We start from the raw sequence: 23,213 nt of genomic DNA on the forward strand, positions 1-23,213 counted from the left end.
TCGTACCTTGTTTTATTGTTTTATGGTAGGATTAACGTAGCTACGTCTGTTCTAGTCTAAGTGCTTTTTGTTTAGATGAACTGTTGGATTTTCCAGACCAGCAGGTTAAGGAAGTCGTTTATGGGGTCACACTTTGACCCCACACACACACACACACACACACACACACACACACACACACACACACACACACACACACAGTATTCTTTGTTTACATGTATACCTATGTGAGATGTTATATGTTAATGGCCCTATGCATATTCATTTAACCTCAATAAAAGAGCAGTGTTACGGGAGAACGGAGAGAGCAACTGGGGTCAAGCGAAGGAACGGCGTCTGTCCGGTCTCTCCCGTGCACGAGAAACATGAAGAATTTTGCCTACCCGTGTCTTGCTTTGCTGTGCAATTATATTGTCCTCAACGTTCCAGCGAATAGGTTCAAGCTACAAGCAAAGAGCTTGAAGCAGAGGAAGAGAGTTGTCTTTGTAGAATGTGTGCCAGGTCTATTGAGTTAAGGAAAAAAAGCCAGATCAAAATATGTTCACAATTGTCTACTGACAGTGAAGATGTAAAATGACATAAGGGAATGCAACATATTTCTCTTCTTGTGGTTTCCAAAAAACAATTTTTAAAGAGGCTTTAAACATGACATTTTTCTACTTAATTTACTCGTGTGTGCCATCCAGTCCAGAGGGAAATACCTCATAATCAGAATCGTGTTTATTGGCCACTCGGATGGTGCGTTCAAGGCGCCATCCGGGTGGCAGAAAACCACGGGTTAGAAAAGGGGCGATATTTGGCACTAATGGCTTGTCATACATGCGATCGGGAATTAAAGAGAACAGGCGCTGCCGTAAAGGTGACTGTAGAAGCGCAAGAAATTTGACCGCGGTTTGTCACCCTAGCAATTTGTAGGCTGACTGAAAGCACGAGACTTCTCACGTTATTTGCACATTTTTGTTGAATAATTTCGTTACTGTGCCAGGAACGGTTTCAGCCCAGCCGAAGAATTACTATGAGGCGCATGCGGGTGTCGGAGGAAGAGATTACTGGGTGCACTTCCACTCATGGTTAACCCAGAACGGCCTCGTTTACTGGAAGTATGCATATATGACAGCTTTGCTGCTGGAGACTGTCGCGTCTTGAACGTCTTGCTTTTATTCTCCTTTGTCATCTTAGTGAGCTTAACGTGATTTTCCCTACTCTGATATAAAAAGACCTTTATTTAAAAAATGCGATGCAGAAGTGATTTTGAAGATGGATCCAATCATTTCTAATTTAAAGATGGAATCTAATAAAACAGGTAAGGAGCTTTGGAAATACATGATAGCCAAGTAAGGAGCTGGTTCCGTTTCATCTGCAGTGCTGTGTCCTTGTTAAATCCTTTAACATATCGAGTATACGGCACGGTTGGTTCCGTTGTTACCGAGCCAGAAGTCATCCGTGGCTTTTGTTTTTTAGCACAGACATCTGATGCCACAGCATAGTCCATTTAGTAATATTCTTCAAATATTTGATCGTATGTTGTAAAATACATGTAAACACGCTTTATAGTTTATCGTTAAATGACCGTTATATTAAACAATTCTCATGGTAAATTTTTGAAGTAGCCTGAATAACAAGCGTTATTACTGTACATAATTTAGTCATATTGTGAAAACAAAGAGTTCTTAAGGTATCAGATAAATATAATATACATCACATCGGGGCTCTACTCTGGGCCAAGAGTCAAACTTTTAGAAGTTGTGAAAGAAAATTAAGATTACCCACAAACTGAATATGGACAGGATTTACTACAGTAGCTGAAGAATCCACTGGAAAAGGCACAAATGAGACTATTTCGCCTCTGGTTCGCTCTGTTTGTGCCCACGCTCACGCAGCACTCGGCAGAGATCCCGCCCCCCAGCTAAACACCCGATCAATGTTAGTATGAAAATAAGCCGGAGTCGGGTTACTCAGTAGGCAGGGCAGAGCAAACTGAAGCAGCATATCTCTGTCGTCCAAATCACAGCGACTCGTGAGATAAATAACAAGTAAAAATATATCTATATTTGTACAATCAGTGGGAGACACTTCCACTGCTGTTCTTACAGATTTAGTCTGGTAGAGAAGTGTTTCTCTCTGTCAGCCTGTCTGCTGCACAGAGCCTACTGGAGGACCCCGACACAAAGCCCCGCCGAGCTTTCAACTGTGCACTCAACAGATTCATATTCTGATGTAATCACAGCGATTTTAGTAAAGCTTATTCTCTTTCCACCCCAGCTTCCAGCAGCTCACAAAGGGAAAGTTAATGCTGTGTGATAGGTCCTGTCATCTCACCATGTTACAAAAAAGAAAGAGGAATTTGGTGGTCTTGGCCCATGACAAGTTCATAGCAAATATCTTGATTATGGATGAATCTGAGAAAGGACAGTGGAGCTGTGCTGTGCTCTGTGCACAGCTGTGGTGTGTTTGGATATTTTTGGACATCTCAGCACTGAAGTTTCCAGGTCAGCTCTGAGTTCAGTCTTCATTTGGCATCTCAAAGAAGTTGACAAAGGTGGAAAATGTCTTACTCTTTTAGCACACGCGCTTAAGTCTCTGAAAACCCTGGAAGATTATGGCGTAGGGTTAAAAGGAGTTTTGGGTTGCGTCGTAAGTTACAAGATAGATTTCCCAAGGAGCATATATGGTAAATGGTAATGATTCTTATATAGCTACTACTCTCCCCGGAGCACTCAAAGCGCTCTATACAACATACCACATTCACTGTCTTCAGTGCTTTTCAGTGCTTCCTAACTAACATTCACACACATTTATACTCCGATGGATGCAATGGAGAGCAACTTGGGGTTAGTATCTTGCCCAAGTGGCGTGCAGACTGGGGGAGCCATAGATTGAATCACTAGCCTTCTGATCAGTAGATGATCTGTTCTACCTCCTGAGCTACAGCCATCCATGCATTATACACAATCTTGTCACTGCAGTCTTTATGTAAATGGATACAGTACCTTTTTTCTCTTTTTTTTTATGCTAAAACCCTTTCTTGAAGGGATTTTTTTTTTTTTACAGTTCTCAATAAATATAGGTTGGTGTTGTTATTTGATCCTTCCCATATTTTTTCTTTAACCTTTTATATCTTTCCCTAGATGACTCCAGTTCCAGTACCACCCATCTGTATTCCCAGCCACTCTTGCAGCAGCACTTGGGCCAGGATAATGGCATTCCTACTGTCCATGTAAGGCCATTTGTTTCATCCTCACATAAAACCACTTTTAAAATGCCAGCTTCAAGCCACAGCACAAATTACTCGTACTGGTCTTCTCAGCAGCATGTGCCAGCCACATCTCATCTGGACCCACAAAGTTGTCTAGACACAAAGGACCATCAGTCTATCCGGAGGTGCTCCTCGCTTTCCAACTTATCATTAGGAACTGATACGTGCAATACTAGCACAGCAGGATATCGGTACAACCCAAATGCACAAGGATCCCTAGATAGAGTTCTACAGCATAGGCATAGAAGGGTACCTCAAGTTTCCGATGTCGACTTATATTTACCGCTACTTTCTCCCACAGCCTGCAGTAGCTTACTCCAGCACTCGCCAGGTGCCAGCACAGGTTACCAGTACAACAATTGCAGGCTATCCACTGGTTTGGAGGCAGATATGTCCCTTTTCTCACCTCTGTCTTCACCAGTGAAACAATACATGGACTACAGTATTTATCAACCCATCTCATACAACCAAATGGACTCTCCACTGGGTCATCAGACTAATAGAACGTCCCCAGTTCAACTTGAAGCACGCACCCAGATGTGGCTGACTGAGCACATGGAGCACAGGCTCAAAGGAAAGTGTGGAGGTGAACTTGGTCATAACAGTGATACTGGAACAGAGGGCTGCGGTGGAGATGAGCAGTCACTATGGCAACAGCGACATCAATGTGATCCAGGGCTTAAACAGGTGAGTGGGGTTTTACAGCTATCATATAAAAGTGAAAATAAACATAGAAACGAGGAAAGTGAAAAAGTATGGAAATAAAAAGACCACGACTTGATCCTGTGTAGGTAAATATGCTCATAGATTGAGAAAGGATGATTTAGGACACAGCAACCCTATTATTCAGAGAGGTAGTTACTTGTGGTTTGATCACTGTCTTTCTATGGCTTTCAAATATGTCTTGTCTTTAATCTCACCAAGCAGCTGCTGTTGGCTACCCCTCCCTGAGTCTGGTTTTGACAGAGGTCTTAGGTTGGGGGCAATGAACTTCTCCCTGTTAACATCATAACATGTAGCTCTCTATTTAGAGATAAGGTTGGGTGTTGTTTTAGATGCAATTAGCAATAGTTCACAAATTACAATGTGTTACATTTCAGATGAATCTCATACATTTTGTTATTAGGTTTTTGGCTATATGAAAACGGTTTGCTTGTTAAGTCAACCCAAACCCTGCTGCTAACCTAAAACCTAGATTGGTCACCAATGACCCAATAGATATTTGTCCTCCCTGTAACTCCCTGTAACTGTAACCTTGGTAACACATTGTGAGACTGCTGGGGCAATCACACAGTCTCCAGTGTTTTAAAGTTTTTGTTTTACCGTACAGTACAACAAGCTGTTTTGAAATGACTGTTATGAACTGGCATAAAATAATACCAAATTAAATTCAGATGATTGGATATAAAATTCACCATGTTTGACAAAAACCAAACTCAAAAACCACAGTCAGCACAAACACCTCATACCAGTAATTATTTTTGCAGGCACTGGACATCTTGCAATCATTGTATTATAGTATTCTAGAGTTACAGTGGTGTGAAAAAGTGTTTGTCCCCTTTCTGATTGTCTATTTTTTTGGAAGGTTTGTGTCCCATTACATCGGGCGTAAAAGTAACATAGTATTTCAGAAAAGTAACATCATACCAACAGTATCAATCAATCATTCAATTTATTTATAAGCACTTTTAAAAACAACAGAGGTTGACCAAAGTGCTTTACATAGCAAAAGGGTAAAAACTAGAACAAACACACACAGAACAAACTGGAGCAAAGTTAACATTATCAATAAGACGAAAAACAGAACAGGTAAGACAGGTAGATGGCGAGCCACAAACATCGGCGCTATCTTGGATCTAACAGTGAAATATGGCGGTGGTAGTGTGATGGTGGGGTTGTTTTGGACAATATGGACTGCCAAAACATCCCGAAGCAGAATGTCCGGCCATCTGTTTGTGACCTCAGGCGTATTTGGGTATTTGGGTTCTGTAGCAGGACAATGATAGAAAACACATCAGCAAGCCCACTTCTGAATGGCTTAAAAACCCCCAAAATGAAGTCAAAGTCTGACTGAGATGCTGTGGCATGAGCTTAAATAGGCGATTCATGTTCAATAACCCTTCATTGTGAATGAATTCCTGCAAAGATGAGTGGGCAAAAATTCCTCCACAGCGCTGTAAAAGACTCATTGCCAGTTATCGAAAAAGGCTTGATTGCAGTTGTTGCTGCTAATAGTGGCCCAACAAGTTAGGATTAGTTTAGGGGTGATTTCACTTTTTCACACAGGGCCATGTAGGTTTAGATTTTTTCCCCCATTAATAATAAACTTCTTCATTTAGAAACTGCATTTTGTGCTTATTTGTTTTGTCTTTGTCTAATATTTAAATTTGTTTGATGATCTGAAACATTTAAGTGTGACAAACATACAGAAGTTAGGAAATCAGGAAAAGTGTATTTTTTTCACATCACTGTAAATATAACGCCATCTGTCCAACAGGGAAAAGCAAATCTAAACAAGAATGCACAAAAAATAATAAAGATGTTGCAATGACCCAGTTCAAGTCTGGACCTTAACGCGACTGAAATGCTCTGTCAGGACCCTAAGAGAACTACATGCTGCTGAATCATGAGGTGTACTTAGTTTTTCACTGGGCAGTCCTGTGAAAACTTTCTCTACTACATGATTATAACTGACTTCAACTAAGGCTTTTACATTATGTCATGATTTCGCTGTGTGCATAAATTAGATTTTGTCTTCTCTATATTTGTGTGTTACCAGATGCTGAGAGGGACCTCCCTGCCTGTCAACAATCTGGTTAAGGTAAAAGAGGATCTACTGAGACAAAGAGAGCAACAGATAAATAGGTACTGAAAGCCAAACAGACAGATATTTTAGTTGCCCTATATGGGTGTGTGTGTGTGTGTGTTTGCATGCAGATGCATGCATATATACATTTAGAGTAGGGGTAACACTACCCACTTTCAGGTTGGGGGTCTGACTCCCGACCAGAGCGTCTGTCTCCAGTAAGGATCCCCAGACCAGATCCCCTCATGCCTACCTTGGATAGGGATATGAGCAAGAAAGAGATAATTGAAGCCATACCAGCTCGAACATTGTCTAGATAACCAAGGTTGGCATGAGGTGTTGAGGAACCAGGACACACTGATGAGAAGTGGGCTACTAGAACAAGAAGGCATAAATTGTAAATGGCCTATATTTATATAGCGCTTTACTAGTCCCTAAGGACCCCAAAACGCTTCACACATCCAGTCATCCACCCATTCACACACACATTCACACACTGGTGATGGCAAGCTACATTGTAGCCACAGCCACCCTGTGGCGCACTGACAGAGGCATAAGTCAACAAGGGATGAAAACAGGGAGCTGTTGGAATTATACTATGCAAATAACCCCGGCGGAGGAGGTTACATGAAGAGGATGTGGAATCTATGGGATCGTTGATACCCAACATCCAGACTGACAACGAAACAACTCAGTGTTTCGTTGTCAGTTTCGTCATTTCGCTCAGTGTTCCAACATTCGGAAGAAGCGATTGTACCCTCTGAAGGTGTACTCGAAGATGTGAATGCAGCATTACTGATAATCCCTAGTGCAACCATCACTGAATCTAATCATCTGATCTACACGATGGCAGCAGTGATGCTTGGCTGTAAGGTGAACAGCCTCAAGGAGCACTAGCCTCCATGTAGAAGGACACTAGAGGCCAAACTCAAGGCACTGAAAAGGGAAGTTAGCCAAAAATCAGAGTTGCAGCTAGGTTAAGTGCAGCAAGCTGTCCATACCTGAGCCCTTAAAGCTGCCAAGAAAAGACCCACAGCCTGTACTCAGTGTACTCTTTGAAAAATATAAGAACAGTCCACCAATACCTATACTTATCTCAAACTTGAATCGCTACCTTATCGTGGTGGAGGGGTTTGTGTGTCCCAGGGATCCCAGGGGCTATGTTGTCTGGGGGCTTTTGCCCCCTGGTAGGGTCTCCCATGGCAAACTGGTCCTGGGTGAGGGACCAGACAAAGAGCGATTCAGAAGACCCCCATGAAAAGAATATCGAGGGAACAGTTTACCCTGCCCGGGATAGGGTTACCGGGGCCCCGCCCTGGAGCCAGGCCCGGGGAGGGTGCCCGAGGGCGAGCGTCTGGTGGCCGGGCCTTAGTCCATGGGGCCCGGCCGGGCACAGCCCGAAGAGGAGACATGGGCCCATCCTCCCGCAGGCCCACCACCCGCAGGAGGCGCCATAGGGGTCGGGTGCATTGTGAGCCGGGTGGCGGCCAGGAGCGGAGGCCCTGGCGGACCGACCCCCGGCTGCCAAGACTGGCAATAGGGACATGGAATGTCACCTCTCTGGTGGGGAAGGAGCCTGAGTTGGTGCGTGAGGTTGAGAGGTACCGGCTAGATATAGTTGGGCTCACCTCTACGCATTGTCTGGGCTCTGGAACCAGTCTCCTGGAGAGGGGCTGGACTCTGTCTCAGTCTGGAGTTGCCCCTGGTGAGAGGCGGCGGGCTGGGGTGGGTATTCTTATATCCCCTCGGCTTGCTGCCGGTACGTTGGGGTTTTTCCCGGTGGACGAGAGGGTTTGTTCCCTGCGCCTTAGGGTCGGGGAACGGGTCCTGACTGTCATCTGCGCTTATGCGCCGAGTGGCAGTTCGGAGTACCCAGCCTTCTTAGAGTCCCTGGGGGGGGTGCTGGAAGGTGCTCCACCTGGAGACTCTGTTGTCCTGCTGGGAGACTTCAATGCTCACGTGGGTAACGACAGCGAGACCTGGAGGGGCGTGATTGGGAGGAACGGCCTCCCTGATCTGAACCCGAGCGGTGCTTTGTTATTGGACTTCTGTGCTAATCACAGTTTGGCCATAACGAACACCCTGTTCGAACATAAGAGTGTCCATAAGTGCACGTGGCACCAGGATGCTCTAGGCCGTAGGTCGATGATCGATTTTGTAATCGTATCACCAGACCTGCGACCATATGTTCTGGACACTCGGGTAAAGAGAGGGGCTGAGCTGTCAACTGATCACCACCTGGTGGTGAGTTGGATCAGGTGGCGGGGGAGGACGCTGGACAGACCTGGTGCACCTAAACGCGTAGTGAGGGTGTGCTGGGAACGTCTAGCAGAGGCCCCAGTCCGCGAGATCTTCAACGCACACCTCCGGCAGAGCTTCAACAGCATTCCGAGGGAGACTGGGGACATTGAGTCCGAATGGACCATGTTCAGCGTCTCCATTGCCGAAGCTGCTGCATTGAGCTGCGGCCGCAAGGTGGTTGGTGCCTGCCGTGGTGGTAATCCCCGAACCAAATGGTGGACACCAGAGGTGAAGGGAGCCACCAGGCTGAAGAAGGAGGCCTATCGGGCTTGGTTAGCCTGTGGGACTCCGGAGGCAGCCGACAGGTATCGACAGGCCAAGCGGAATGCGGCTCGGGCAGTGGCTGAAGCAAAAACTCGGGTGTGGGAGGAGTTCGGAGAGGCCATGGAAAAAGACTTTCGGACTGCCTCGAAGAGATTCTGGCAAACCGTCAGGCGTCTCAGGAGGGGAAAGCGGTGCTCTACCTGCACTGTGTATAGTGCTGGCAGAGCGCTGTTGACGTCGACTGAGAAAATTGTCGGGCGGTGGAAGGAATACTTCGAGGACCTCCTTAATCCCACTGACACGTCTTCCGGGGAGGAAGCAGAGTCTGGGGATGAGGGGTGTGACCCACCGATTTCCGGGGGCGAGGTCACTGAGGCAGTTAAACAACTCCTTGGTGGCAGAGCCCCTGGTGTCGATGAGGTCCGCCCCGAGTTCCTGAAGGCTCTGGACGTTGTAGGGCTGTCTTGGTTGACACGTCTCTGCAATGTTGCGTGGAGATCAGGGGCAGTACCTGTGGACTGGCAGACCGGGGTGGTGGTCCCCATCTTCAAGAAGGGGGACCGGAGGGTGTGTTCCAACTACAGGGGGATCACACTCCTCAGCCTCCCCGGGAAAGTCTATGCCAGGGTGCTGGAGAGGAGGGTTCGTCCGCTAGTCGAACCTCGGATACAGGAGGAACAATGCGGTTTTCGTCCTGGTCGCGGAACACTGGACCAGCTCTTTGTCCTCTCGAGGATACTTGAGGGTGCATGGGAGTTTGCCCAACCAGTCTACATGTGTTTTGTGGACCTGGAGAAGGCATTCGACCGTGTCCCTCGGGGCGTCCTGTGGGAGGTGTTGCGCGAGTATGGGGTGTCTGGCCCATTGCTACGGGCCATTCAATCCCTATACAACCGTTGCAAGAGCTTGGTTCGCATTGCCGGCAATAAGTCGGACTCGTTCCCGGTGGGTGATGGGCTCCGCCAAGGCTGCCCTTTGTCTCCGGTTCTGTTCATAATTTTTATGGACAGGATTTCTAGGCGCAGCCAAGTGGCGGAGGGCTTTCGCTTTGGTGGCCTCAGAATCTCATCTCTGATTTTTGCAGATGATGTGGTTCTGTTGGCTTCATCGGGTGAGGGCCTCCAGCTCGCACTGGAGCGGTTCGCAGCCGAGTGTAACGCAGCGGGAATGAGGATCAGCACCTCCAAATCTGAGGCCATGGTTCTCAGCCGGAAAAGGGTGGAGTGCCCACTCCGGGTCGGGGATGAGTTCCTGCCCCAAGTGGAGGAGTTCAAGTATCTCGGGGTCTTGTTCGCGAGTGATGGGAGAAGGGAGCTGGAGATCGACAGACGGATTGGGGCTGCGGCTGCAGTAATGCGGACGCTGCACCGGTCAGTCGTGGTGAAGAGGGAGCTGAGTGTAAAAGCGAAGCTCTCAATTTACCGGTCGATCTACGTCCCTACCCTCACCTATGGCCACGAGCTGTGGGTAGTGACCGAAAGAACGAGATCGCGGATACAAGCGGCGGAAATGAGCTTCCTCCGAAGGGTGGCTGGCCTCTCCCTTAGAGATAGGGTGAGAAGTTCGGCCATCCGGGAGGGGCTTAGAGTAGAGCAGCTGCTGCTCCACATCGAAAGGAGCCAGCTGAGGTGGTTCGGGCATCTGGCAAGGATGCCCCCTGGGCGCCTCCTGGGCGAGGTGTTCCAGGCATGTCCCACCGGGAGGAGGCCCCGGGGCAGACCCAGGACACGCTGGAGAGATTATATCTCTCGGCTGGCCTGGGAACGCCTTGGTATTCCCCCGGACAAGCTGGAGGAGGTGGCTGGGGAGAGGGAGGTCTGGACCTCTTTGCTTAGGCTGCTACCCCCGCGACCCGACCTCGGATAAGCGGATGAAGATGGATGGATGGATGGATCTCAAACTAAATATGTGAAAGTTATTGTGGAACAAGCTGCGATCAGTTGCAACTGTGTATATTGTTATTCACCCAGGCTTACACTTGTTGATTTGACTTGTTTTGTTTTCCTGCTTTCACTCCATTAGCATTGGAAATATAAAACTTGTGTTAGTTTACAGAGTTTTAAGTAAAAAGTGAAGATGGTGGTAGCAAATAAGGAGTTGTGTATTTGATAAGAGAAGAACAACAAATAAAAACACCAGCTACAACTACCGCTTTGTGGCAGAGAATCATGGCCTTAGATGTGGATATTGTGATTCCTGTGCCTGCTGTTTGAGATTTGACTACAAACCACACCAGTGCATCCTGAAGGTTGTCAAAGGAGCTTGCAAAGAAAAGCGTCTGGACTTCTTTAAGTTGCTTGAAGACGTTTCACCTCTCATCCGAGAAGCTTCTTCAGTTCTAAGGTCAAGGACTCCCCACCATTTGACCTTAGAACTGAAGAAGCTTCTTGGATGAGAGGTGAAACGTCTTCAAGCAACTTAAAGAAGTCCAGACGCTTTTCTTTACAAGCTCCTTTGACTACGATGACCTGGATGACTGAGAACCTTCACAGACATCCTGAAGGTTACAAAAGCAAAATTCTAACCTTTTACATGTACAACTTTGATGTTGTTTTTTATTTTTTATTGGAAAAGTCTTGTTCCTTTGAAGTATAAAAAGGCTTGCGAAAAATCCTAAAAACACACAACAATACTATGGTACACTGAAGTGTTCCAAACATTGGTGCTTCTCTTTGTCACTACTTTCACTCTTCATCTGGCATGTTTGGGTATCTTTTGCAGATCCAAATTGTTCACCCTGTCAGTTCTCGAATAAACTTTATTTTAGTCATTTATTTATTGCATATGGAAAAAACAATACAGGTGGGAATCTTTGTAAGTAGGAACGAATTCTGTCTTTCAGACAAAAGCTACAGATCTTGCTACTACATGCGCGGATCAGAGATAATGAACAGAAAATACATCAGGTCTTAAAGAGCCAGAGAAGGTTGTTTGATGACTCTCACACCCGAAACATCCAGGTAATAAATGAACATTCATATCCAAATTTAATAACCACATAAAACATTTTTATAATTAAAGTTATAGCACAAGTTCTGGTCATCTTTAAGGACTCAACAATGAGAACTTCACGCAAGCAGCCACCTGATCAGTTGTCCTGTGATGAAGAACTTGTTAAGAAATTAGCTGTGGCTGAACTTGACACAATCCATTTCAGCAAAGTCTTCAAGCAAATTACTCAGAAATATTCAGAGGATATCAGAAAACTGGAGGAAAGGGTACAGTAATAATTAATATATATAACATTTTTTACTCTTTAAAGTGTACTTTACTCTTGAAAGTATAGTAACGTAAACATATGTTTGAATATGTATTTTCTTCATCCACAGATAAAAACGAGGGATCGCTACATCTGTAGTCTAAAAAAGAAGTTTCAGCGAGAGAACAACCAAAACCAAGAAAACCAGCAACGCATAGAGACACTGGAGAAATACCTTTCTGACCTGCCAACATTAGATGAAGTACAGGTCCAGGCCAACAGGGTAAACACATATATGAGCATACATACACCCTGAGGTGAGTCAGGTTGATCAGTCAGAGACATTTTTCATCCTAGAGACTTGGAAACTCTAAGCAAGTGGCGTTTCATATGGGACAGGGACTCCTCTGTCCTCCGAGCGTAGTGCAAATGGGTTTCTGCAGGACAGTTTTACAATATAATCCCTGAGTTTGTTTTATCCTGTTTGTTTTCACCATATACTCCTCTTTTCTTCTGCTCTCGACCCCTAGACTGGGCACAGTCTAAATATGTTCCTAAAACAAGATAAAATTTGTTGAGGTAGGCTAAGCCTACATTTAAGCTCTGTTTTTATTCAACATTACCTTCTCTGGGCAGTAAACAATTAATGTGCTGCATCACTTTTAAAGGAACAAGCAATGTGTAAAATTGTGTACACATTGCTTGTGTAACCCAGACTACTCCTAAAGATGGTCCACCAGCAGTGGACCTTTTGAACACGATAACTGGAGAAAAATGTCACCTAGGATTTTCAAATTAAAACCTAGGTGTATCTACTAAAACTCTTGGATGATTTTGAATATAAGTGAAGGTCAATTACCAAAAATGTATTTTCATACAGTCTTTCCATTTCAACCTTGTTCATCAATGACTTTATTTTTTATTTGCCTGTTGATATTAGATACTTTGTTTGCTCTCATTTAAATTAAACAATTTCTTGGAATTCCAATTCCACTATATTTAGAAGCCATTCCAGACTTTTCCCAAAACAATATTAGGTGATGTCATCAAGAAATAAATTATATTTTAATAATTTAGACATTTGTATGTTATTTATATAGAGTATAAACAGATTGAGGTCCAGGATTTAAAATTGTGAGACCCCATTTAGTCAGTCAGAGAGAGGATTAGGTTTTGTTCGTATTGCTCTACTATCTCACTGTGCATATTTCTATTTTCAGCAGGAGGAGGCACAGCAGAAATGCAAGAAACTGGAGAAAATAGTGTCTCACCTAAAAAAGAGCCTAGAGGAAGGATGTACTTTGATGAAGGACAAAGACATCGAGATGAAGATGCAGGCAAAGAGAGAGAAAGAATTGATTGCATCTGTACATAGGTATATTTATGTGTATATGATACGTTTGTGTGCAAATAAGGTACGTCGTTTCTCACAGATTTGTGAGGACTGTACTAAAATCAGAAAATATACAGTGCCTGATTTAAAATTGGTTCTTCAAGGTCATTTTCTCACTGCTGATATTTTTAGACAGCTCTCTGGATGTCGTCTTATTATTAGCTGTACTTGTGAATGTCTAAAGGATGATAGATATCTCCTGATTCATCACCATAGTGCAAAAAAAATTCGTCTTTAATTTAGGAAAGATTCATATCTTAGCCTAGGTCATCAACAGTTGAAATGAGTTAAACAATTATTAAATTCAATTTTCCTTGCCTCTTTAAAGCGCTTCTTCAACAGAGCAAGGCATGTCCAAAATAGCATTATTAAACGTACGAGTTTTCTTTAGAGAGCATTATTAGATCAGTTTTGATAAAATAAGACAAGGGTTTGAGCTTACACTTTGGTTTAGACTTGAAGAAAAGATTTGTTGAATTTTGGGGCATTGAAAATAAAACTTTGGATCAAAAGAAAAGAATCCAAAGTTGGATTCCCTGTTCTTTTTAATAGTTTAAAAAATATGTTTTCATGGGGGGGTTAATGGTCTGTCCTCATCTGCACTTTGACACAGAAGTTGATATTTGTTGTTTTACACTAATATTTGTGATAAGGTTGCAGCATATATCCAAGCAGTCACAGTGGATAGTCTAAGGAGCATTCTAGAAGTATGTAAGCAAGCGTGGTGCAATCAGTCTTCATTTGCTCAAAAGACAATGTTGTAGAAGACGGAGCCAAATTGAAATTGGGTACACATTTTTACCCCTTAGTCGTAAAGCGCTGTTAGTGTATCGCTGTCACCCTATCAAGGTCAGAAGTCAATCTTGGGAATGCCATATCTCAAGAAGGAACTCACATAGGAATTTCACATTCAGCCTCTAGTGATGCATCTAGTAAAAATTTCAGAAGAGTTTAAATCCCAGTGAGCTTGAACTGAAAGTAAAGGTCAGATGGCAAATTTTCAGAAAACTGCCTGGGGCTTTCACATTTATACCATAGGTGAATCTGCTAGAAGGTCAGGGCGGTACCACTTGGAGCCACCTGTATTTGTAATTTTTATGGGTACAGTTCCAGAAGATTATGATCACATATGGTACATGCGCACTGGCAGATCTGAAGTATTTCCTGTCGTTAACTACACAGTTCACGTGCATTAACTGTAAACACACATCTTCATTTACTGTAAAGATGACACAAGTGATACTAAATGATCTATTTATGATATTCTTTTCATTTCATTCATGTCTCTGTTTTGTTCATGTCTTATTCTGGTAAAGTCTACAGCAAAAGGTGCAGCAGTGTTTGGATGATGGAGTGAGGCTACCTATGCAAGACTTGAAGCGGCTTGAAGTGGAAAACCGTCAGCTTATTAAGCAGCAAGATCACAGCAGCAAGGTAGCATTCTAAACACATTTATGCACATACACAAAACACATGAAGAAGCCATTCACGTGTTGTGTCTGATCACCTCCAGCTGTTTAAGCATCAACGAGAACAGATTGAGAGACTGACCTCACAACTCATGGTAGGTTGTTATAAATCTACACCCTCACTGTACAATTCTTGTATATGCTGTATTTCTTTACATCTGATAATCAGGAGGACCACAGATGATCAGCAACACATGAGAATGAATTAAAATCACTCAGCAAAAGAGCTACTTTGTTTGAAAAATGTCGCCTGAAGAAACTTGTAATGAAGACAATTTGTGTTTTTTTTTTAAATCCTCAGCTGTGAAAGGCTGATGCAGTGTTGTGGTCATCCTGCAAAACAGACACTGACCTCGACCTCACCCTACCAAAGCATTATCTGCAAACTTAGAAAACTGTATTGAGAAAAAAAAAAAAATTTTCATTAAAGAAAATAATAATAATAATACCAGGCTAACTTCCTGCTGATATTATTTGAGAACAGTTCCAAGCTTCAGTATAAGTGAGATTACATAACAGAAAGTTTTCCTGCTCAGGCATCAGTCATAAAATTTGAGATCCAAGTCTTTACTGTTTGATTTATTGCCAAAATCAGCTATGGTACCTCTCAGCCTGAAATTCACTTAATAATCGAGGGATGTGATAAATGGTTAGAGAGGCAAAGTTGAAATCATTTGGACATGTACAGTGGATGGATAGTGGATATACTGGGCAGTTGTGAATGAAGGCATCAGACAGGAGAAGACCTCATAGGCTCTTGGATCTAGTGAGATGGAGCTCATCCACTGTGACAAAGACTAAACACATTGAAAGAAGAAGACGATCAATGACTGTATATTATTTTTCTGTAGAAAACATAAGCTCATCTGTCACATTCTTTGTTTTGCTAGTCTACCAGCACAACACTGCAGAAGAAAAGAGGCCTTTCTCGTCAGCAATATTCTTACCTTCCAGAAAAGGGAAAAAGCCTGAATACACCCAGTACAGCCTTCCTTCAGGTATCTGTGGTGGAAGTATTAGCTTAATTCTTCTGCCTGTCTAATTGATTTTTGGTTAGTCATTGATAGGTGCTGAATCTCCTCTGCCCCAAACCTTTAGCCACAACTCAGATCATCACATGAGAGGAAAATTAAGCATATCATTTACTGAAATTACTTTAATTTTAGTCTTCAGATCATTTACTTATTAAACTTGATTCTCTACCAACAGCTTTATTTTTGAGATTAAGTTCTTTCCAACTATCAATGATATATGAACAGTGGTGGTGCTGTTACTCAAAGTAATAATCCATTATTATATATTTCTCATTACTGTTTTAAAAAGTGTGGCAGTGTGTTATTTAATTACTCCCTGTAAAAACACTATTCAATTCAATTTTATTTATATAGCGCCAAATCACAACAATGTATCTATGAAGGCGCTCAAGGCGCTTCATAGATACAGAGAAAAACCCAACAATCATATGACCCCCTATGAGCAAGCACTTTGGCGACAGTGGGAAGGAAAAACATAACTAAGGGAGGAATCAGGGTCACCTGGTCCAGCCCTAACTATATGCTTTAGTAAAAAGGAAAGTTTTAAGCCTAATCTTAAAAGTAGAGATAGTGTCTGTCTCCCGAATCCAAACTGGAAGCTGGTTCCACAGAAGAGGGGCCTGAAAACTGAAGGCTCTCCTTCCCATTCTACTTTTAAATACTCTAGGAACAACAAGTAGGCCTGCAGTGCGAGATCGAAGTGCTCTAATGGGGTGATATGGTACTACAAGGTTATTAAGATAAGATGGGGCCTGATTATTTAAAACCTTGTATGTGAGGAGCAGGATTTTGAATTGAATTGAATTTGTTTTATTACTTTTGCATTACTCCATAACATGGCCTAAAAGTTCAGAGTACCTGGCTGCCTTTGAGTCCCTAGGTGGGGTGCTTGAGGGTGCTGCTCCTGGGGACTCTCTCATTACTGGGAGACTTCAACACTCATGTGGGCAGTGACAGTGAGACCTGGACGGCCGTGGCTGGAAAAAGCGGCCTGCCAGATCTGAAATCGAGCAGTGTTTTGTTATTGGACTTCTGTGCAAACCACAGTAACAAAAACCTTGTTCAAACATAAGGGTGTCCATAAGTGCTCATGGCACCAGGACACCCTAGGCCGCAGTTCATAAGATCAGTTTTGTAATTGTATCATCAGATCTGCAGAAGTATGTTCTGGACACTCGGGTGAAGCAAGGTGCTGAGCTGTCAACTGATCAACACCTTGTAGTAAGTTGTATCAGGTGGCGGGAGAGGATGTTCGACAGACCTGGGGCACCTAAATGGATATTGAGGGTAAGCTGGGAACGCCTGGCAGAGGCCCCCACCTGTGGGGTTGTCAACAGGAGACTGCGGACATTGAGTTCGAATGGACCTCATTGCTGACACTGCTGCACTGAGCTGCGGCCGCAAGGTGGTTGGTGCCTGTCGTGGTGGTAACCCCCGAACCAGATGGTGGAGACCGGAGGTGAAGGAAACCATCAGGGTGAAGAAGTCCTATTGGGCTTGGTTAGCCTGTGGGACTTCAGAGGCAGCCTATAGGTACAGACAGGTCAAGTGGAACGTGGCTCGGGCATTAATTGAAGCAAAAATTCAGTTGTGGGAGGAGTTCGGAGAGGACATGGAGGAAGACTTTCTTCTTCAAAGACCTCCTTAATCCCACTAGGACATCTTCTGTAGAGGAAGCAGAGTCTGGGGACAAGGGGGATGACTCATCCATCACTGGTGTAAGGTCACTGAAGTTAAACAACTCCTTGTTGCTGTAGCTCAGGTGGTTGAGCAGGTCACTTTCTAATCGGAAGGTTTGTAGTTAAATCCCCTTCTACTCTCATCTGCATGTCAAATATCCTTAGGCACGATACTTAACCCCAAGTTGCTCTCCAGTGCATCCATCGGAGTATGAGTACGAGTGAATGTTATATGGAAAGCTCTTGGAGCATAGAAAAAATAGCTTGTACGAATGGGTGTGAATGGGCGAATGAGGCAAGTTGTGTAAAACACTTTGAGTGCTCAGAGTAGAAAAGCGCTATATAAGAACTAGTCCATTTACCATTCCTTGGTGGCAGGGCCCCTCGGGTGTTGTAGGGCTGTCAGGGGCGGTACCTCTGGATTGGCAGACCAGCTGGTGGTTCCCATCATCATGAAGGGGGACCAGAGGGTCTGTTCCAACTATAGGGGGATCACACTCTTCAGCCTCCCCAGCAAAGTCTATGCCAGGGTGCTGAAAAAGAGAGTCTATCCGTTAGTCGAATACAGGAGGAACAATACGGTTTTCGTCCTGGTTGCAGAACACTAGACCAGTTCTTTACCCTTTCAAGGATACTTGAGGGTTAATGGGAGTTTGCCCAACCAGTCTACATGCCTTTTGTGGACTTAGAGAAGACATTCGACCATGTCCCTTGGAGTATTCTGTGGGAGGTCTTTCGGAAGTATGGGGTGTCTGGCCATTCGATCTTTATACAACTGTTGCAAGAGCAGTGGGAGTGGCCGTTATTTAATCCTCACTGGATCATTGTCTTGAATAAGTTAGTGCAACTCACCTCCAACCCTTGAGTTAATATTTCAGCTTGCCTGTGAGAGAGATGCCAGTCTGTATTTTCACTGTGCTCAGGTTTGCTTGGAGAATCCCCTATGGTGAACAGTCTTTGTGTGGGTTTGAGAGAGAGTCTGGAAACAGTTGGAAAGTGGGGAGAGCTATAGTGGAGTGAACTGTTCTGATAATCCATCATGTTGAACCAGCAGCGAGACCCTGAATTTCAATAGGTAAAAAAGGCACCGATGAGCAGTGCTGCAGGCTCCGTCTTTGTCTGTTCACATTTAAATGATGTACATCTAAGCATGAACAGACGTGTATATTCTACATGACTGTGGCTTTCACTTTGTAGTCTCTGTGTGCTGGATTTTATTTGGATTACATTTGTGCTTTTGTGTTCATACCTAAATACTGAGAGAAAAAATGTGTGTCTGCATAATATGTTTGAAATGCAAAAGTAATGTGAAGAGTAGTATAACAAATTACATTCTTATGGGAGTAATAAAAATAATTAAGTGCAGTACTTCTTAAAAGTAATGCATGACTTCCAAGAAAAGTGTTTTGTGTAATATGTGTAACACATTACTTTTCTGAGTAATGACCAATAAACAGGGGAAATGCCTCCAACATACACAAATCTGTGATCCCACAGCATGCAGTTAGTTTGCATGAATGTAATTTCTTTGATATGCTGCTTAAAGATTGTGGTTACTTTCAAAGTGAGCCAGTGAGAACCCAATGAGAATCGCTATTGAAATCAGAATCGCTAAATTGGCATTAATTCCCATCCCTAGCTGTCAGTGCATGTTAAATAGGAAAAAAAAATAGCACTCATGCTAGATTGAAAGTTGCAGTGATCCCTGAGAGGTGGGTTTTCTGATACATGGGAACATGTTGTTCCAAGATATTTAAAAAAAAATTTCTTTTTTCTTTTTTTTTTTCACTGACAAGCAGCAGGTGATGGACGAAGGGTTGCTGGTGTCTTCTTTAGCCCATGTGGAAATTCCAGAAGTGGACCAGCTGCTGAAAGAGATGTCCCTTTGTCTACTGGACCTCCAGGGTCTCTGCAGCATCTTGGCTCAGAGAGCGCAGGGGAAAGAGCCCAACCTGTCTTTGCTTCTAGGAATGACATGTATGTAGGCATACATTTTATACTTATTTATACTTATTCTTTATGTATCACTTGTAACCTACTGTAGTTAGAGGGCGAACACAAATACAGACATTTATGATTTTTTTGATACAAATAAGATTTGTAGCATTTGTAAAAAAATATATATATATTTTTTTATTTTAGTCACCTAGTAATCAGTTAGCAGTTTTCTTTGTGCGCATGTAAAATTCCTGGAATAGGGCTCTCAAACTCATTTTCGGAGCTGTTGATTTAATTTTAAATCCCATTCCAAGATTTCAGTTGTCAGCTGTCTGGAACCAACAACAACGACAATAGCTGCTGATTATAAGCTAACATTATACCCACTAATGTCCTAAAAATCACAAGAGTTTATTCAATAACTGTCAGAGTTCAATAATGTGAGCTCAAATTCAAAGAAAGCTTTGGTAATGCCGGAAAGGAAGAGCTAACAACTACAAAAACAGTGCTTAGCGATACTGAGGTGATACTGTTGGTGTCATCTGACAGAAGTGAGTTTCACTGACTCATGGATCTGAATCAGACTCAAAATTTTACAGCCTCTTCCAGACTAAAATACATGTGGATGGTTCTTACTTAACGTATTGACAGCTGAGGTAAAGTGAGGTTGTTAAAGCGTATCACTTTAATGTTTACTAACTTAAAATAAATAAATGGTAATAAACAGCTGCAAAAACTATTTTATAATTATCTGATTAATTACACAGGTTTGCAACCAAAAATCTGCATAGGGTTTTTTGACTGTTTCTTGTAGATTTTTACTCACTGAAACCAGGAAAAATGTTTTTAAAATTCCATCACGTCAGGTTTTCTTGCAAAACTCATGTTTTTAAGTTTAATTAAGCATACAATTTCCCTTTTTAAACTGAAATCTGGTATCCTATATTTGAGTTAAAAAAAAAACATATCCACTAATGATTTCTTACATGAATTTAATATATATTCTAAGAGCGAAAGCGTGTTCAGAGAAGCATCAATGTTTTTTGCAAAACATGAGGAGATGGAGATCATTTTTTGATTCAACACCCTAAAAACATAAAATTTACCAAAAGTATCCCATGCTACGGAAGTATGGAAGAGGATTAAGAAGATAGTGAGTATGTCTTTTTTTTTTTTCTTCTTTTCCAGAATTCTTTTAAAAAAGTCAGAATTCTGACTTTTTTCTCAGAATTTTTTTTTCTCATGATTCTCAGAATTCTGGAAACGAAGAAAAAAAAGTGGCCTTAATCCTCTTCCGTACTACGCAGCTGATTTTCTTTCTGTTTTTCTTTTTTCTGGAGACCTGTGTTATCAGAAACCTTTGAACTTCAACAACATATCTCAGGGCATTGAAATATCTTTTTTTTTCTATCAAACACAAAATCATTATTTATAACTTGGATGAACAAAACTAGCTGTGACCCAACTTTTTTTTTCTTAGTGTTCCCCACACACAGATTTTAAGATTTACGTATATAAACAGATGCTAGCCCCAGACTACAACATCATCCTTCTGAACTTTTTAGGTTATTTATGAAAGATTGTCTTCCTCACATCTGACCTACCCCACAAAAAGATTATAAATCTGTGGAAACCACTCAGAGCTGTGTTTGACTCATCATGAAATCAAACTTCTTCACCTTCTGTTTGCACAAGTGGTTTTCTTGCAGTAGACGTAAATCCACATATGATGTCCCTATGTTTAATATTTTGTGCCTGATTTCCAAATCCACAGATATTCCAGCTAACAAATGTATTTGTTAACATGACTAATAGGAAAGTTAGAAATGATTATGCATAAAAGTGGATAGTCATTTCTAACTTTCCTTTCCCCCGATAGAGAAGAAATGTAACAATAAACATGCTTAAACATATAAAATAAGATAAGTTCTCACTTGCTGGACCATCAGCTGTCTGTTGAAGCCACTGGATGGGACCTCACTGTGGCAAACTTCAGAGCAATACACCAGTAAGGACCACAGGTAGATTACAGTTGAATTCATTTCAATTCAGTTTTATTTATAAAGCACCAAATCACAACAACAGTCGCCTCAAGGTGCTTTATATTGTAAGGTAGACCTTACAATAATACATACAGAGGAAAACCCAACAATGATATGATTCCTATATGTCTGCATGCAGCAGGGACCTACCAAGCACAATAACTCGCACTGGTAATATGTTAGTAGGAGTCACAGCCAACTCACATGAAGAAAGCACCAATCGTGTAACTCATGGCTCTGTGAGCAACACGCAAGGCTGTCTGCATTGGCTGGAGAGAACTCACTCGCCATCCTCTTCCATTAGGCGCCATAGGAAGGTTGCATCAAGCATGTGACCTCATGAACCGCGAGCAAGCATCACACCCAACTTACAGCTGAGTTTTCTTTTTTTGTTTTACAAAGCACTGAGTGTTTAACCCGTGACATCGTGAGCAACACATTGTTCTAAACTCACTCGCCAGGCAGCCAGTGCATCACAAATTTTGGGCCATTCACTCTAGCTAGCGGTCAGCACAGCCTGGGCGGAGTCCTATTTAAAAGGGCCTTGACACAGCAAGGTCCCACCCAGCACGTAAACCATGAGCAATACGCAGGCAAGGGGTCACAGCCAGAAAGTCAACATATGCTTCCCATTAAACAGGCAGGTGGACTAAATACTGTAAACCAACTCAGTCGTAATACTGATGCAGACTCCCAACACTCTGCACAGCTGTGGGCGTGACCAGTCAAGCATAAGTGTCTTAAAGAAGTTTCCATGTGCCCTGATGCCCTAATCATGGAGTCATACCCCGAGTGTAGCGACAGTCTCAATGCGATAGAGCACAGTTGCACTGCATGAGAGACATGTGTATGGTGCCTTCTGCCCTAATCATTTTCTTTTCAAGGCACTGCTTCACATTTCTTCATGCAGTCATAATCTGGCTCACTAAATATTGTCCTTGACTTTTTCATAACATTTTCTCCTTTGTTTTCTCTGTTCAGCGCTGACCTTTTCAGCAGAGGACAGTGACTGCAAAGTGGTGGCAGTGGAAGACAAGTTAAGGTTAAAGCTACTGGAAGTTGGCCAGCTGAGGAAAGACATCGATGCGCTGAGGAAAAGCATCTCAGACTGCTACGATCAGTTTATGGGTGACTGCATTTCTCAGTGACTTCCTTTCACATTCTGTACTTCGCAGAGAAAGAATGCAAAATGATACTTGTATGATTGCTGTGTAGTAACTGACATCTCCCTTTGGAGCTGAGTGGACAGCACGCTCACATATATATGGGACAACCCCAAACTTCCTGTCAAAAAGTATCCAGGTGGAGCATGTTAATGAACAAGGACAATGTTTGTTAATGTTTTCCTAAACTGTTTAATAAGCTTTTAAAAAATCAGTTTTGAGGATCCGCTAATTTGGAAAAACAGCTGCTTGGAAAGACACTGGGATCCCAAAGGCCCATCTGTATAGTTTCTCCAGCAGTCAGCTAGTCGTGTTGCTGCTGCTGGATGCAACTTGTATTTTAATACATGGCAGGAGCTCTCTGATGTCAGGTCAATAAAGAGAGATCGTACGAAGGAACTGAATGTAATTGAGTTATTATAAACATGTGTTAAAGAGAGTATATACAAATATAAAGCAAGCTGCACACTGAGATAAAGTAAGGGGACAATATTTAAGTAAGTATATAACAGTAATTCTTGTATTGCACTTAAAGTATGAAAAGAATATTATTGTCCCCCTGAAAGCACTGAGTAGGTGATCGGTTCCATTTGTTTGTCTGTTTGTTAGCAGTCTAGCATCTGATGATAGACACCAACAGCTCGAGCTGATTGAAAGCAAGAACAAAAA

The 23,213-nt window shown here is 42.8% G+C and overlaps 1 protein-coding gene across 4 annotated transcripts; it reads left to right on the forward strand.

Moving 5' to 3' along the window:
- Nucleotides 1–886: 886 nt before the first annotated feature.
- On the forward strand, nt 887–22,939 carry cep85l (centrosomal protein 85L). Of its 4 annotated transcripts, XM_086263058.1 has the most exons (13): nt 888–1,303; nt 3,129–3,217; nt 3,308–3,943; nt 6,036–6,121; nt 11,470–11,587; nt 11,678–11,845; nt 11,957–12,109; nt 13,047–13,201; nt 14,536–14,653; nt 14,733–14,783; nt 15,579–15,686; nt 19,201–19,378; nt 22,363–22,939. In XM_086263058.1, exons 1-13 carry the CDS (start codon nt 1,258–1,260, stop codon nt 22,527–22,529), a joined length of 2,073 nt encoding a protein of 690 aa, XP_086119184.1. In that variant the 5' UTR covers nt 888–1,257; the 3' UTR covers nt 22,530–22,939. The 4 variants fall into 4 exon arrangements, with proteins under 4 accessions (XP_086119183.1, XP_086119185.1, XP_086119184.1 ...); XM_086263057.1 differs by having other exon boundaries at nt 887–1,303; nt 3,129–3,943; nt 13,050–13,201; XM_086263056.1 differs by having other exon boundaries at nt 3,129–3,943.
- Nucleotides 22,940–23,213: the final 274 nt, after the last annotated feature.

This window comes from Aulonocara sp. 'chitande type north' Nkhata Bay, linkage group LG15, assembly GCF_057382095.1.
Source record: "Aulonocara sp. 'chitande type north' Nkhata Bay isolate Kocher_YH1m ecotype deep benthic linkage group LG15, A_spYH_male_GT1.1, whole genome shotgun sequence".
Classification (NCBI taxonomy): Eukaryota; Metazoa; Chordata; class Actinopteri; order Cichliformes; family Cichlidae; genus Aulonocara; species Aulonocara sp. 'chitande type north' Nkhata Bay.